Genomic DNA, 16431 nt, shown 5'->3' with positions numbered 1-16431 from the left:
ATGCAAAAATCATGTTTCTAAACATCATATATCCAGATATCAGCTTCTCAAAAAAAACATTCTAGCGAGAAAAAATTCTTCATGCGAATCAAACGAGTCTACTTTTAAGTCGTCAATGAATCCAAGATATCACTATCATTGGAAACGGCTAGTTTCCGTGATTTTAGGTGATGACATCAAGACATCAATTAGCCGAGTTGTTGCTGAGAGTAGTTAATTCGTTAATTTCGTTTTGATGACAAATATGCTTTTTTTTATATATAGTAATAAATCTGCGGGAAGCTTCTCGCTTCCTCCATTTTTAGATTTTTCTTCTTGATACTTTAGATTTTTTCTTTTTTTGGCTGAGCAATCCTTTGGCTAGGTTTGCTAGATTTCTTCGTAATCTGATGCTTCATGAGAATTATTTATCTAGAAAACTATTTATGGAGGAAAATAAATTTTAACATGTTTGGTTGGTGGAAACATTACTTCAAAAAATAACATCAAAAAAAAATTACTACGTTTGGTTAGAGATAATCTTATATGAGTATACCATTAAATTTCCGCCAACATCTTTGAATAAACAATCAAGTAATAATAATTGTTTTTAGTCTATTTGCTCGCCATATATGGCCTTACTTATATAAATACCAGCTATTTTGAATATTTGAATATATTTACATAAGTTAATAAATATTTTAAATTAATAAGATATATATTAAAAATTATATTTCTTATTATAAATAAATTTTAATGCATCTTAGTATATAAATAAATATATTAACTATTAATAAATTCTGTGTTTCATTTATTGGTAATTAATAAGTATTTGTCAATTGTTATTATTTATTAATAAATATATTAATAAATATATTAATATATTATTAAATATATATTAATTATAATATAATTAATATAATATAGATGATGGTATTTTTAGATTACCTTTGTTGGGGAATAAACAGATACCATCTTTTGGATGATATTTATATTATCTTCTCTTCCAATATATATATATATATATATATATAACTCATCTTTTATTTTATTTTTTTCCCATTTTTTAACCAAATATAATAATCTAACGTGGAATTATTTTTGGATGCCATGTTAGCCCCTACCAAACCGGGCTCCATCTGCTCCCCCGTTCCTTTGCTCTTATTCTCTTCTTCCGATTAAGGGCTCGTTTGGTTCGCGGGAAGCATTTTCCTTCCTAGGAATATGATTCCTGGGAAACAAATTCCTAGGAAGAGGATGCCTAGGAAAGTACTTTTGGCATGTTTGGTTGACCATGGGAAAGTGACAAATTTCGAAGGTGCTTATGTTTGGTTGGCCATCCACTTTCCTAGGAGGGCTCGTTTGGTTCGCGGGAAAAGAAGGGGGGAAAGTGTGGTCAACGGGAAAGTAATGAGATGCCTCTTGTTTGGTTGGAGTTTTCAAAGGAGAGAGAAGGGAAAGTAGTATTCCCATGGGAATGTGATTCTCACATTTCATGGGAAAGTCTTTCCCATGAGAAACATGGGAAAGTTACTTTCCCATGAGGCGGGAATCACTCCATTTTTACTTTTTCCCAAAAAGTCCCTTCAGCATTAAAGAAGCATTAAAGAGGCATTAAAAACTTAATTTTTATTAAGGGCATAATAGGAATTATATATAACTTTCCTAGGAAAGTAGATGGCCAACCAAACATAAGCACCTTGAAAATTTGTCACTTTCCTATGGTCAACCAAACATGCCAAAAGTACTTTCCTAGGCATCCTCTTCCTAGGAATTTGTTTCCCAGGAATCATATTCCTAGGAAGGAAAATGCTTCCCGCGAACCAAACGAGCCCGGAAAGTTATATATAATTCCTATTATGCCCTTAATAAAAATTAAGTTTTTAATGCCTCTTTAATGCTTCTTTAATGCTGAAAGGACTTTTTGGGAAAAAGTAAAAATGGAGTGATTCCCGCCTCATGGGAAAGTAACTTTCCCATGTTTTTCATGGGAAAGACTTTCCCATGAAATATGGGAATCACATTCCCATGGGAATATAACTTTCCCTTCTCTCTCCTTTGAAAACTCCAACCAAACAAGAGGCATCTCATTACTTTCCCGTTGACCACACATTCCCCCCTTCTTTTCCCGCGAACCAAACGAGCCCTAAAAGAAGAAGATCTCCAGGTACGGAAAAAAAAATCCTCTCTATCGCTCCCCCCAGTTCTCCTCTTCTCTCTTTCGTCATTCTCAAAAGAAAATTCTTAGATTTGTCATCTCAACAAGTAACTCTCCAAGCGTTCGGTTGCGACTCCGTTAGGGTTTTGTTATCTGGAAGCATGAGGACTCGAAATGCCGACGCTCCCAAATCTGGGCCTGCCAAGAAGACTTCTCCACCCAAGAAAGACTCTTCCGCACCCGCTGCCGCCGATAAAACACCGGAGGCCGCGCCCAAATCCACGCCCAAATCGGGAGGCAAGTCCGCCAAGGGCGCTGCCAAGAAGTCCGCCGCCAAGGCCGCCGCCGCTTCCGCCGCCGCCGCCTCTTCCCCGGCCCCTGTGCCCGCCACGCCCGATGCTAAGCCAGAACCCAAAGGTAGAAGCCCCAGTTCTCTAAACCCTAGGTTTAGGCTGTTGCTGTAGTCCAGGTGTTTGATAATATGTGTCATTGATCCAGTCGAGGAAGTGGCAACTCCGGCCGATGAGAAGAAGCTGGTTTCGGCCGTGAAGTCTCCTCCAGAGAAGAAGGCGAGCGGCAAGGCCAAGTCGCCGTTGGGTGGAAGGGCTGCGGCAGCTGCCCGTAAGGTGGAGGAGGCTGTGGACGAGCCAGCACCACCAAAGGTGGAGGATGCCACGGAAGAGCCACTACCGAAAGCTGAAGAAGATGCGAGGAAGGAGGAGGTGAAGGAGGACGAGGATGCGAAGGCCGAAGCAGTCCCAGATGCGAAGGCCGAAGCAGTCCCATATGCGAAGGCCAAAGCGGTCCTGGATGCCAAGGACGAGCCAGAGAGCAATCCTGTCAGGAATGAGGGAGAAGAGGCTGCGGGAGACCGGCAGATGGAGGAGGAGGGGGAGCCAGAGGGTTTCCAAGAGCCTGTTGAGGAGTTTGTGGGTGGGGAGGAGCAGGCAGCAGGTAGAGAAGGGCAGGAGGCAGTGATGAGGGAAGAAGAGGAAGAAGGTGCACGGATGGAGGAGGACGAACATATTGAGATCTCGGATATGGCTAAGAAGAGGAAGATGAAAAAGGAGCAGGAGATCTTTGTTGGGGGTTTGGACCGTGATGCTGTGGAACAGGATATTAAGAAGGCATTTGAGAAAATTGGGGAGGTTGTTGAGGTCCGGCTCCACAAAGATTTTGCTACCAACAAGAACAAAGGCTTTGCGTTTGTGAAGTTTTCCAGCAAGGAGCTGGCTGCCAAGGCGCTCTCGGAATTGAAAAATCCTATTGTGAGATTTTATTTTTATTCTTGTTTGTTTTGTTCTACGTAGCATTGGTTTTCTTGCTACCTTTTTGCATATGGGAATATAATACTGTAATTAAGTGGAATAGGCAATACAATTAGTTTTTGAGTCTGTAGATATGGTTTGCAGGCCATATAAGTTGAACTACTGCCACATATGGAGCAATATCTGAACCATTTAACCTTTCTGAGTGGCATTTTTGGGAACATAACCGGTGTATAATTATTTTTGTTGATTGTTTAGGAGATTTTGATATCAGAACATGAATATTTTTTTAGCATTGCTTTTACTCAATATGTTGTTTCATTGATGTAATTGTGTTTGATCTCAGATACGTGGCAAGCGCTGTGGCATTGCACCAAGTGAGGACAATGACACACTATTTTTAGGCAACATCTGCAATACGTGGACAAAGGAAGCTGTATGGTTCGCCACTTTCTATGCAATTTTATATTTAGCAACCACAAGTTATTGTAGAGATGGTGATGATTTTTTATTTTGTTCTTGTGGGATTTTAGATTAGGAGAAAACTCAAGGATTATGGAGTTGATAGGGTTGAGAATATTACTCTTGTTGAGGACACCCAAAACGAAGGTCTGAGTCGGGGATTTGCCTTCCTGGAGTTTTCTTGCCATGAAGATGCAATGCTTGCCTACAAGCGGCTCCAAAAGCCAGATGTTATTTTTGGCCACCCCGAGAGGACTGGCAAAGTGGCTTTTGCCGAGCCATTACGTGAGCCAGATCCAGAAGTTATGGCCCAGGTTTTTTTTTTCTTTTTAACAAATCCATTTTTTGCCCCATTCTTTCCCTTTCACCATGTTTTGCTCTCCATTTTCCAGATGTTGATATATCATGATTTAGCTGTATTTTTTTGGTAATGCAGGTTAAATCAGTGTTTGTTGATGGGCTGCCACCATATTGGGATGAGGATCGAGTCAAAGAGCAGTTTAAAGCGTATGGAGAGATCGAGCGTGTTGTGCTAGCTCGGAATATGTCAACTGCCAGGAGGAAGGATTTCGGATTTGTAAACTTTACAACTCATGAAGCTGCTGTTGCTTGTGTTGAAGGTGTAAATCACACTGAATTGGGTGATTGGAAGTCCAAGGTATCTTTAAACCTGACATGGTTGGATTGGATTATTAACATGGCCATATCAGCACTTAACTTATTATTATTATTATTTTTGTAATTGAATGCAACACAACATTTATAGTCCATGTTGATCTTTTTTCGATCATTGTAGTTGACTTGCATGTTTTGCTATAGAAATCATCAGATGCCGGCAGTTAAAGGAATCATTTTCTTGGACTTATGCCAACTATGAAGTTCTGCTTTTGGTACTTCGAATAATCAATTGTTCTGGTGCACTATTGAATTGATAAATTTTTAAAAATAAGAAGTCATCATCAGAATTCTTTTAGAAATCTCAAGTAAACAAGAGGGTGGTGATGTCAAGCTGTTTACGAGCCTTGTTCATGGATATAGTCTTGAATTATCATTATGAAATGGTTTCTAAAGGTTAAAACACAATTTTTTTGTGGATCCCATCCTAATGTGTTCATTGTGAGATGTGAGCATTTAAGGTAATGATCCAAGTTCTAATTGACTCTTATAATCATGTCAACCACAAGCATGCTTTCAATTTGATTGCATTTTGTTTGGTATGTAAGTACTTGCCTTGGAGTCGATTTCATGCCCACAGTCTTTTGTTTGGAGTCTTTAGCTTGTCATTCTTTATGGTGGCATAAATAAGAATTTGGATCATCTATGGATACACGAATTGCTTGGCTAGCTTATTATAATATTGTCACTATCTTATCTTTTCTCATCTACTTTGAGTTTATGTTTTGAAGTGATTTAGGGAAATCTTCCTTTGTTAGGTTTTGGGTTTGATCTCCTGAGTTTGATGATTATCACTCTTGTTGAGCTGAATTTATTACATGTCTACTTGGTGGGCTGCGTGTAGAGGTTGGAGAGTGGGAGCTTCCCTTCTGCTGAAACCCTGTTGTTAGAAACCCAACTGCCCAAGCCCAAAGGCATTTGGTTCTGGCTTTAGATTTGCCATGTTCTATGTTATCATATCATTAGTGATAGATTGTCTATAGAGAGTCTGGTAATTTGAGTTTTGTTTTGATTTGTTTGGTAGGGAATATGGAGGTTTGCGACCGGAAGCCTTCCACTGAGGAGAGGAAATATCCTAGATTCAGAGGGTGCTCGACGGTTATTTATTTTGATCATTGAATGCTGCCTCGTTGGCTTCTCCATTCTTTTTTTGTCATTTTGTGCATTGTTGCTGCCATTGAATTTCCTCAGAAGATACCATTCTTTTTGACCATTGTTAGTGGTAGCAGTTATAGATCCTCACAAATGATGTTCAGTTCTTGAAGACTGGCCAGTTAGTGTATGCATGCACAAATATGCAACATCTTTACTCTGTCAGATGCAGACGCATAAATGTCTAAGAACATGATCCAATCTAATACATTTACAGGTAGCCCCTCATAGGCTAGGTCTGAATATAGGTAGCAGGTGACATTTTCGTCAAAATTTGGGTAGTGATGTGAAGTTGACTTTGACCAAAGCATTAGACAGCGGTAATAGACGTGATTATATATCCGTGTTCAAATGTTTGCTTCCTCCCACATTTCATGAAACAAGTTATGAAATATATTACTATTTTTTTAAATTACGATTTTTATTATTAGTGATTCAAGCAGACGCCATTTTGCAATATCTTAAGTGACTCTAGTCTTATATTGGCCTACTAATATTTCCTTCTCTTGCCTTTTCTTTTTTAATTGCTTCTATGAGGCATATGTATTAGACATGATTAAAACCAGTGGGTAAGTGTGGCTTCAAACTTCTATGGCTGGTATACCAACAATTAGAAATGTGGTTTTTTCCTTCCATATTAATATGAAACTTGATATTACTAGAATTAGATATCAGAAAATTATGAATTATGATATCTAATTTTATTACTTCAATTTTGTTTCACATATAGCCAAGGAACTTAACCTCTTTTTATGGTTTTCCAGATGAAAGCAAGAGCTAGACTTGCCAATCCATTACCCAAAACTCAGGCTGTAAAGGGTGGAATGAGTGGTGGTTTTCGCATTGGACACACTGGCATGGGGACTTATTCTAGGTTCGGTAAGTACTAGTTGCCAACTGTTTGAGCTTATGTTTCTTCTTGTACCTTCTATGTTGCTGAAGTTTTTCTTGTGTCAACAGGTAGGGGATTTGGTAGGGGCAGATATGTTTCACATAGGGCAGGCTTTCATGGTAGAAGGGGTTTTAATTTTCGTTGGCGTGGAAGAGGTGGAAGATTTTCTTTTCCACCTGAGGACAATTCTGAAATCATACCTTCTGAATTCCATGATAGGAGGCCATTTGGATTTCGAGGTAAGGCACTTGTTTGCTTTGTTTCTTTCAGAGTTAATAGAGTTAAGGGATTATCATGATTTGCTACCAACAGGGGGTAGAGGAGTTTCTACATCAGCAAGGCATGGTGCCTTTGATCGAGGTCGTGGAAGAGCCTTCCCATCCAGAAGGCCACCATATCTACCAGACGAGGAGTTTGGCGGACCTTTTGGTGCTCGACACCTTGGCGAAGATCCTTACTTTTATGGAGATGTTGGGCATGGTGTCAAGCGTTCATTTTCAATGATGGTTGGTATTACATTCTTTTGATGTCTATTTTTGTTGATGTCTGATTCCTGACTGATTGACATGTTACATATTTGGTTCAGGAGCATGATCCTGGTTACTTGGAACCTGTGTCTAGAATACGCCCTCATTTTGATCATCCTGATCCGTTGGCTGGTAGGAGTCACTATCAAGGTACGGATTCTCTGTTCTTTCGAGCAAAGTTGGATTGCACAGTTTTGATGTTACTCCAGGAGGAATTTGTTAATTTTTGCCTGAGTGCCTTATTATCTTTGTTCTCTAGATTCATTGGGAATGGGTGGTCTGTATTCACATGATTATTATGGTTCAGATGTAAGTATATAATTATATTTTTTATACATTTTATTTGGATAAATCTTTTCTGCATGTTACCTTCTTCCCTTTTTTGTATTATACAGTATGGTGGTAGCACATATTCATCTCTTTATGGAGGTGAACGTTCTGGGGGTGGCTACTATTATTAGATGGTAATGCCAGACATTTCATCACAAACTTCCAGTTCCTGTACTGATATCATCTTTGTCCTCTTAATATCTCATTATAATTTTTTTTTTCTTATTGCCAGTAATTTGCAAATGCGGGTATGATGCTGCAGGAGGAAGGGCTTTCTTGATAAGATGATGATCTCAGTTATTCTGTTAGCTATACCTTGAATTGGTTGAACTTTTAGAACTTTTTGGACATCTAGGCTTCCAAGTATACTTTGTTCTAGTTTATTTTCCTTGGAGAAACTATATAGGTTTATGCTGTTTGTATGTGAGTGGTGCTGGATAGCCTATTAATGATGAACTCAATTGGATAGAGTTTCTATTTTTCAATTAACTTTACTCATCAAGTATAAACTCGAAGTCAACTGGGAGATAAAATATATGTTTGGATTAAAGTAATTTGCTCTTTGTTGGTGACATATGTATTTGTCTGTTACTTGGAATGCTGAAGAAAACAAATGGGAAAACCAGTAATTTTGGATTTGTTGCTTTTCTGTTAGAGATGGCAAGGTATATAATGCCCATGGAATTGACTGGATGATGCCATCAGAGATGTGTTCTTGAGTATGAAATGGCATTCATAAAGAGTGCATTTGATTTTATAGTACAAGATAATTTGATGAAACAGCACATGAAGATTATGACTGCAATTTTTTGTGGTTTCCAAGTGGAGAGAGGGGAGTGGTTGTCAATATTATAATTATCGTTGATTCCAGTTTCGTACAAATATTCTAGTAGATATATAAGAGATTGCACTTGCAATTCTTTTCAATGCATTTTTGCTTGTGATGCTTTTATATAAGAGGGATAGAATTAAAGTTGTTAAAGTTGCTCTTCTGGTTCTGGAGCAATTAAAATTCTGTCATCAAGGATGTTACTTGTTCCTTCTGGTGAAAAGTGTATGATCTTGATTAAATTGGAGGATCTCTAAAATATTATCCAATGCCTTTTGCAAGAAAATTGCCTATGCTGTCTCTGTGAGATATCTTTTTTTTTTGGCCAAACTATATGTTCAAGATTCTCTTCTGACAAAAAAGATTTTAATCTGGGTTGATGGAGATCCAATGGATGTGCCTTTTGGTGTTCTTATTAAGTAATTGCAACATATGTTTGCATAGATTGCGATTGTAATTTGTTTGGTGGATTTGATGATAACCTCTCTTGCAGTTCCATTGACATTTTACTTTTGAGACTTAGTTCTGTGTTCCAAGGAAGCATGAAGTACAGAAATAGTATGGATAAACTCTTGCAACATGTAATACGGGCCCTACTTGTTCCCGAGGAGTTGTATCATCATTGATTTGTTCATGCTTTGCAAGCATTGCTGTTGCTGTTGATCCTTAAGACGGGGCCATGAATTTGGTGGTTTTCAGGGTTGATTCTAAATTCATGTATACCATTTTGTGTTGTTTTTAAATTTTTCTTTTAATTTTTAACTGGCCACTAAATGTGACTGGGTGAGTTTATTCTTTGTGCTGCGAGTTGATTGCCTCACATTGTACTGTTGTGGAGTCTAATATTATGGTTCTTCTTGTTTGAATTCCCTTTTTGACGTGGAGCATATGATATCACTGGGATTTAAAAGGTTTTGCTAATGTAATATTGGGCTTTGTAATTCATATTAGGAGTGTCAGAATGATACTAATCTGATCATTTTAAAATTGTTATGCTGAAAGAGAGATGATGGGGGTCATCACTACTTCAGAACTCTTAAATGATATGATACATGAACTCTGTTTGGAGACGTTGATCTGCTTCAACATGTTGAGGTCTCTGACTTAGAATGCTCTTTCCAAGACATGATTGGCGATATGATGGGTTTGATAGATGTGATTTTTCATGTTAGATTCGATGTTTCTCTAGTTTTGTTTCCTCTGGAGGTAATTTCAAGTGTAATTTAATATCGATGCCCAACATTGATGTGAAGCTGGGATGCTGGTGAATCTCTTTAAGTTGTGCATGCTGACCAATGTTTTGAATGAAAGTGTGATACTTTTGAAACATGCATCACATATTTCCTTTTTTTGGTTGAATCTTTAGATAAAGAGTTGCATAAGATTTTCTGCTACCAATAATGATACATGGAGCTTCGTGAACCTTATCTTTGCATGCTTCTTCCATTCATGATCTGATGTAATAAGCAACGACAACTCATCCATAACCAAGAAGCTTTGAAACACCAGCTGTTATTTGTGTGATGCTTTGTGCTCCATGTAGCATGCATGCTTTATTTAGATTTCAACTATGAGGATAAAGGAATGGAGGATTATCAAGACCTAGGCTAAGATGGTGCTGATATTTATAATGAATTGATATGAAGTCTTATTAGTAAAGATGATGGACTTCCATGTGGTTACTTTCATATGGTCTAGTGACTCAGTAACTTGTCAAATGATTCATCTCGTCAATCAGTTGTTTTAAATGTTGAAGATCTTAGCATATGAGGAGGTCACCTTGTAGGACAACCATGTAGGTTTAACCATAGAGATGGAGCTGTATCTTAACAGACCTGATTGGGCTACATAAGAATCAGTTAACTCAGAAGTACTTAAAAGTTGTCAAGATCGAAGTGGACTTTGCGTTACTGGATCGGATATAGATATCCTAAATTAAGACAGCAATTTGAAGTTATATTGCATATTTCTATGGGGAAAGACATAACTTTTTTGGGCAGACTGACTCTGTCAACTCAATTTAAATAGTGAAATTTAGAAGTTGTAATTTAGAATACGAGACCACAGCTGGTAATGAAATCAACAAATGTAAAGAGTAATCTTGTATGGAATTGTCACACTTAGATGGTACTGGTAGTTGTGGGTTGCAGCATGCCTTTACTGAATTGTTGTCTGAGTACTTTATGGATAGAACAATTCAGTTTAGTCAATATGATGTGGTTAACTTTTTCTCTGGATTGTTAATGCACTGTTTGGTTGCTGATAAAATGAACAAAGGGAAAGAGTAAATCAGCAGAAGAAAAAAATAAAGGAAAATTAGGAGTTTTTTCACTTTTGGCTGAATTAAGAAAATATAAGATGGGGATAAGTTAGCTCAAATTACTTATTTTCTTGTTGTTTTCTCTCAAAATTGTTACATTTTGGAGAAGAAATTATGCCCCTTTGGAATTCTTTTTTCACCTTATTCCTGAAGTTCCCTTTTGGTATAGAATTGTGCAAAAGAAGTTTTCTGTTTAACAAAGTTTATTTTCTTTTTTAATTTCTTATCAACCAAATAAATCCTAAAATTATTCTATACATACTGACAATGTATGCAATATCTTGATAGCTTTTTTGGAAATTGAATGCATATTTATATGCCAACATGGTTATGCAACTAAATTTTGCAGTTAGAATCTGAAAAAAAGGTGAAAATTTTCTTTAGGTTCTAAGAATGCCTGGTTCATAATTAGTTGCATGTGATGATATAGCATCCTTGAAGTAGAATAATATAACATATTAAAGTATTTAGACTATTCTTTTTCACTGTTGTTTACTACAATGATAAATTTTAGTTATATAGTGTCTATTGTATATTTGTGCAAATTGATCTCCATGTATGTACAATATAGTCCATAGTTATTCAAAAACATACATTCTTTAACTGTTTGATATCTGATGTTGCTGTGTGCATGTTGAGGCTGTTATAGTTAGTGATTTCTTGTTGACTTGGAGACCTTTCCTCTAATTATTGCTTTTGGATCATTGGCCTTCTCTGATAGTATCGTTTCTTGACTTTAAATTATTTATGTTTAAATTCTATATGATATAGATAGAGTACATGCTGATACCTAGTGTTTCTGAGTACACCCTATGCACACAGTGACAGGACTATGGTTTTATTAAATATGGTAGGGAAGAATACATCAGTTATTTCTCACATTGTCTGAGGTAAACTTGTTCGTTCTCTGTGGTGATACAAATAAGGTGGGAATGCCAATCTACGAGATTGTGTTTGTTGTTTGAAACAATGCATATGCTTAACTAGTTAATGGGCTAGGGTGAAAGAAAAGGGTTATCATCTGGGTTGGTTTATTGTTAGATTTGATATTTTGATTTATAGTTTGAAGTTTTTCTCGTGGTGGGGAAGTGGAATTAAGGGCACCTAAATGCTTTGGTTGCTTTTGTTTAATTGTAAGCATTAACTTGGTAGATGCACCTAGGAAGGCTTTAGTTCTCTCTCTCACACAGACATAAATGGGTTTTTTTGCATATCACATCCAAGATTTATTGAAATTATATGCAATACCTCCCTTTATACCTATTTGCAAATTGACCTAGGAAATATCAACTTTTTTTGCATAAAGAAGCTTAGGTTATATTGATTAATGGAATGGTGGATGATCATTTTTTTTCGATGTCTGATGGGACCATTGCAACTTAAGAGGACAAAATTGCTGTTGTTCTCATGGAAAAACTCAAGCCAACACAATATTGAGATAAAAATCTGAAAAGAAACTATTTTTCTTCACCAAATCAAGCTACTCTACTGTACTTTGGCTTTTGATTCTTTACCTGCAGTTTTGGAACCAAATTTTGATTTTCTTGGGCTCGATGTTGGCAAGAATTGGGCACTTTACCTATTTTCTTTTCCTTTCATTTTTTTATCCTTTTTATTTCCAAGGGTTTTAGCTTGCCTTGCTATGTTCTACTGGAGCCATTTGCTGGGTTGTTTGGTGGACATTTATGGGGATGTGTTTCTATGATCAAGATGGGACATTTTTAGGGATGTATTTCTGGATTATGATTGAATGAAGAACTCAAAGAAATCAATTTGGTTGAAATCTCAATAGGAAAAAAATGATCGCAATGTTCAACAAACCCTAGAGAGGGGAAACGGGTTTATGTGACAAGGGGATGGGTCTCTTTTATTGTTCATGGACCCTCGTTGCGAGTAACCAGGGATAGGATCATCATTCACCAGTTCTGGTTAACTAGGGTCCATGTTAATTGGAGATGGAGGCTTTACAAATTAAATTAACAGTATCTAGATCAATTTGTGAATAAGGACAAGGAGAGTTGTTACATGTATTTTTGATAAAATCTTGGGCTTGATATGCAAAAAAACCTTGCATAAATACATATTTATATTTGGAACTAGCAAATGGGAGATATGATATTATACCTTTTCTTGGAACTAGCAAATGTGAGATACAAGAGTCTGAAATTGTTAAATTATTTGCTATTCTATTAGTATTTGATCAAATTTTAGACTCAAAAAAAGTTTGAAAATTAAGATATTTGTTTATGACAAAATTGCATATAGATTGGTAATGTGGGGGCTAAATCTCAAGTCAAAGGAAGTACATAAATAACTAGATAAATACATAAATAACTAGCTATCTCATAGTTTATTTTACCCCTCATCATGAGGGGGATATTGACAGATTTTAATCCAATTTGTGGGACAATGAATTATTGTGGCCGTTGGTGAACAAGAATCAGAGCAGCCTTTGAAGTTTTGAATTTTTTCAATGATTTTGGAACGGATTTTTTATGTCCTTTTTTGAGCTAATGGTAGGTAGTGGAATGAATTCTTGTGTTTGGATAACCATTTTGGATCAAAGCTGTTGCCGATGAGGTAGGATAGTGTCATGATATTATTGGATAAATACTGGAGTAGAATAACTGACTTTTTTATTTTATCATCTGAATGGTGGTGCTTTGGGTGGCAAGTAAAAACTATGATGGAGAGAGTTGGACAGGTGCTTTGTGGTTGCCTTTTAGCATAAAATATAATTGAAAATTTATAAGATTGTTGGGTCTATATTTTCTATTGATTAGAATGTTTGCATTATAAAGTAAGGATTCATGTAAAATTTTCTTTTCCCCTTAGATTTTTTTAAGGATTGAAGCAATGGAAAACCCCAGCTCTTCTTTTCTATAAACAGTTAAAGAAATCCTTATTAATTGTTGTAAGACAAGACCGGGCCAATTTTGGGGTTCCAGAATCTGATATGAGGTGCCACTGGTTGCTTATCTGAGATGTGGTGGCAATATTATCATTTGTTATAGGTGTGTTGACAATCTGAAGCTGGTTAAAAATTATTCTTTACATGCTATAGACGGATAAACAGCAGGGCGGCATATGCATTCTCTTCTGATCTAGTTACCAAAGTTTATGGAACTTAGGTAGAAAGATGACTGACTGAAGTTATTATTTAGATTCTATAAAGCAGAAATAGGACCAACTTGTCCATGCTGACAATAGTTTAATTTTGTGCAGAGATAACCTGAAAACTTTAAGATCCTTGCATTTTGTGTTTTGACTGATAAATCAGTTGAATGTTATATGTTTCAAAAGTCTTTTAGTTTGTAGTTGGAAGATGACCAACTCAATAAGATGCTGATTTCATGTATTGTAAGTTGAAGACCCTCCCCAAAGTTTATTATATACTGATAGACAGCATTTCCTTAAAAAAAAAAAAGATAACATTACTATCTTTTGCTTTTCTATTTTGTTATGTAAGGTACCATTATTATATTGGTCTTGTTGTAGCAAAACTGAACCAAAATTTTCATTTCAAACATTTCTTGCTTCTATATTGCTTGTGATGAATAGCTTTTAGAGATAGGAGGAAGAGAGGAGCATGATTTGAGAAAGGGAAAACCTGACTTGGGGTACATTAAAAAAGGAATCATGTGGCTAGATGCTGTTATGGAATTGGCTGCAAGTAGTCTTTGAAAATGAAGGCATATGGTTTTCTTTTGACCTGAATAGTGTTTTTTATATGTAGGAAAATCTAAACTTTGCATATGCCTTTTCTGGTCTCAACGACATAAACATTTGATGTTTGATGCTTTTTCAGATAAAATTATCACTGATTGGAACATCAACACTATTGCAGTTTGTTGACCTCAAGTTGGGATGCGAGTGGAATTGGAATTCAGTTATCCCAGACTTGATATTGACAATGAGTTTCATGATACGCTGAGCTGTAGGAGTGAGGGTCCGTTTTGTGTGAATGCTTTAATTTTTCCGTAACTTAAAGATTCTTATGCTGATTCTAGAATATACTCAAGAAATACAAAACTAGGATTCAGGTTATCTAATTTCTCTTTCTTGTGAAATCTTGTGTTGACATGATTTATGATTTGCAGTACTTCAACTTTAGGTCTTGGCATTTTATGCTTTCTGTTGTAACATATACTTATATGTCGTGTTTTGCTTCACATAGAAGTTCTCTAGAAGATTTCTCTAGTTAATATTATGTGCTACATTTTGCAATTGATGAGGTTTATTATCTCTGACTACTTTTTTCTGGAAAAAGGATGTCATGCTTGCATTTTTTTTGGTTTTTAACGCATGTAGCAGGTACATGAAATTATGAAATTGCTCTGTAGTTTAGATTTCATTTTTTTGAGCTCTGTGACTACTTATATATCCCAAGGTTCAGGTTGTCAGACTTGGTGGCAACATACTTAGCATCTGGATTGCAGTAGCGGGAAGTAGCAGAAATCTTTTGTCATTGTATAATTGAACTTTCTAGTTATATGGTTGGTGATGTAAACTGTATGGGTGTGTTTTGCTTTATGACCAGTCTTTGTTTTTTGTATCACTGCCTATTGTTGGCTAATGGAAGCTTAAGACACTGATATTGTCAACCATTTGAGTTAATCTTGGTGTAGCCAATTTAAAACTTTGTAATCATGTACTTGGTGCATTCATGAATATGGATGTTTGACTTGCTACGCTTAGCTTTCTTTTACAGTTAGATATCCAAAAAATTGGCTTGTTTATGAATTACAGAAGTGCAGTCCTTACAATTTATTATGCCACTCTTGGCACTTCATATGTGATGCCTTATTTTCCTTGGACAATATGTACTAATTATATTGTTTGTGAGGAATCGTACGGGCATATGTTTAGTCCCATATTCGTTGTATACTGAATAAATTTCGGATACTTATACAGAGCTCAAGAATCAAAATAATACTTTTTAACTAATTTTTTTGGGTGAGGTCCTGCATTGTTACATGTAGTATTAGAGCTAATCTAGTTCATGGTCCATGTGGATCGAGGGATACTGCATCATAGGTCTATTCGAGTTGACTATAGACTAATCGTAGTGTTTGTGATTAGGTTAATAGTACTTGTAATTAGATTTGAATTAATTTGGATATTTAGCCAAGTGAGAATGCTATGACTTAGATAGAAGTATGTGAGGATTTGTACGGGCATGTATATTGGGTGGATCTTGAATACTTATATAGAGCAAAGAAATCTAAATAATATTTTCTAGCTAGTTTTTCTAGGTGAGGTTTAGGGTTGTTACACTGCTATTGGGTATTTAATTGATTTATTGGTTAGATCTTGTCTGTGAAGTGTTTTTTACTTGCAGTTTGGTACTTTTCATGCCGTTTTCAATACATGTTTTAGCCTATCGGTTCTGATGGAGTTTTTGGGGCATCGAACATGTCCTGAATAAAATGTTTCAAGTTTTATGCCTTGCTTATAAAGCAAGATCCAATAAGTGCACTGTTTCATCCATCCTTATTCGCCGAAGCTGTATTTGCAACATGGGAGGTTGATGATATGGCCTACCAAAAGATGGTTTGAACTTTCATCCCCAAGGCATATTGCAACAACCGATTATTTACCATCTGCACCAATTCGATCAGTAAATTAACATTTTAATTATTCAATTTTTTGAGCTAGATTAAGAATGTTTTTTATTTCATTAATAGTTAAAAGCATTTTTCCTTGCTCAAAGATTTAAGGAAATAGAGGTGTTTTTTTATATATATTATAATGATAAATAGCAGCCTGCTATTATTTTATAACATAAGAATTTTTGTCCTTGGAGCTGCAGGCAATAATGGTTCTTCTAACCAATCAG

At 36.2% G+C, this 16431-nt stretch overlaps 1 protein-coding gene across 1 annotated transcript; it reads left to right on the top strand.

Annotated features, from left to right (window-relative positions):
* Window positions 1–1083: 1083 nt before the first annotated feature.
* Window positions 1084–15283, top strand: LOC103716596 (uncharacterized). Its single transcript, XM_088724284.1, has 14 exons — window positions 1084–1161; window positions 2130–2146; window positions 2280–2554; window positions 2636–3405; window positions 3752–3841; window positions 3939–4181; window positions 4304–4525; window positions 6459–6573; window positions 6655–6825; window positions 6899–7092; window positions 7173–7263; window positions 7373–7422; window positions 7509–7577; window positions 7676–15283. Exons 3-13 carry the CDS (start codon window positions 2299–2301, stop codon window positions 7572–7574), a joined length of 2268 nt encoding a protein of 755 aa, XP_088580410.1. The 5' UTR covers window positions 1084–1161; window positions 2130–2146; window positions 2280–2298; the 3' UTR covers window positions 7575–7577; window positions 7676–15283.
* Window positions 15284–16431: the final 1148 nt, after the last annotated feature.

The sequence above is a fragment of the Phoenix dactylifera genome, chromosome 6, assembly GCF_051530095.1.
Source record: "Phoenix dactylifera cultivar Ajwa chromosome 6, Ajwa_hap1_PhDact_Kaust_v1.1, whole genome shotgun sequence".
Classification (NCBI taxonomy): domain Eukaryota; kingdom Viridiplantae; phylum Streptophyta; class Magnoliopsida; order Arecales; family Arecaceae; genus Phoenix; species Phoenix dactylifera.
The sequence above is the reverse complement of the archived record's forward strand: the minus strand, read 5'-3'. Positions and strand labels throughout refer to the sequence as shown.

Excerpts from the sequence above, each read along its gene's own strand:
- LOC103716596 (XM_088724284.1), top strand. The coding sequence starts at position 2,299 with ATGAGGACTCGAAATGCCGACGCTCCCAAATCTGGGCCTGCCAAGAAG. Across the intron at positions 2,555-2,635 it reads TGCTAAGCCAGAACCCAAAG|TCGAGGAAGTGGCAACTCCG; the intron begins GTAGAAGCCCCA and ends TCATTGATCCAG. Across the intron at positions 7,423-7,508 it reads ATGATTATTATGGTTCAGAT|TATGGTGGTAGCACATATTC; the intron begins GTAAGTATATAA and ends TGTATTATACAG.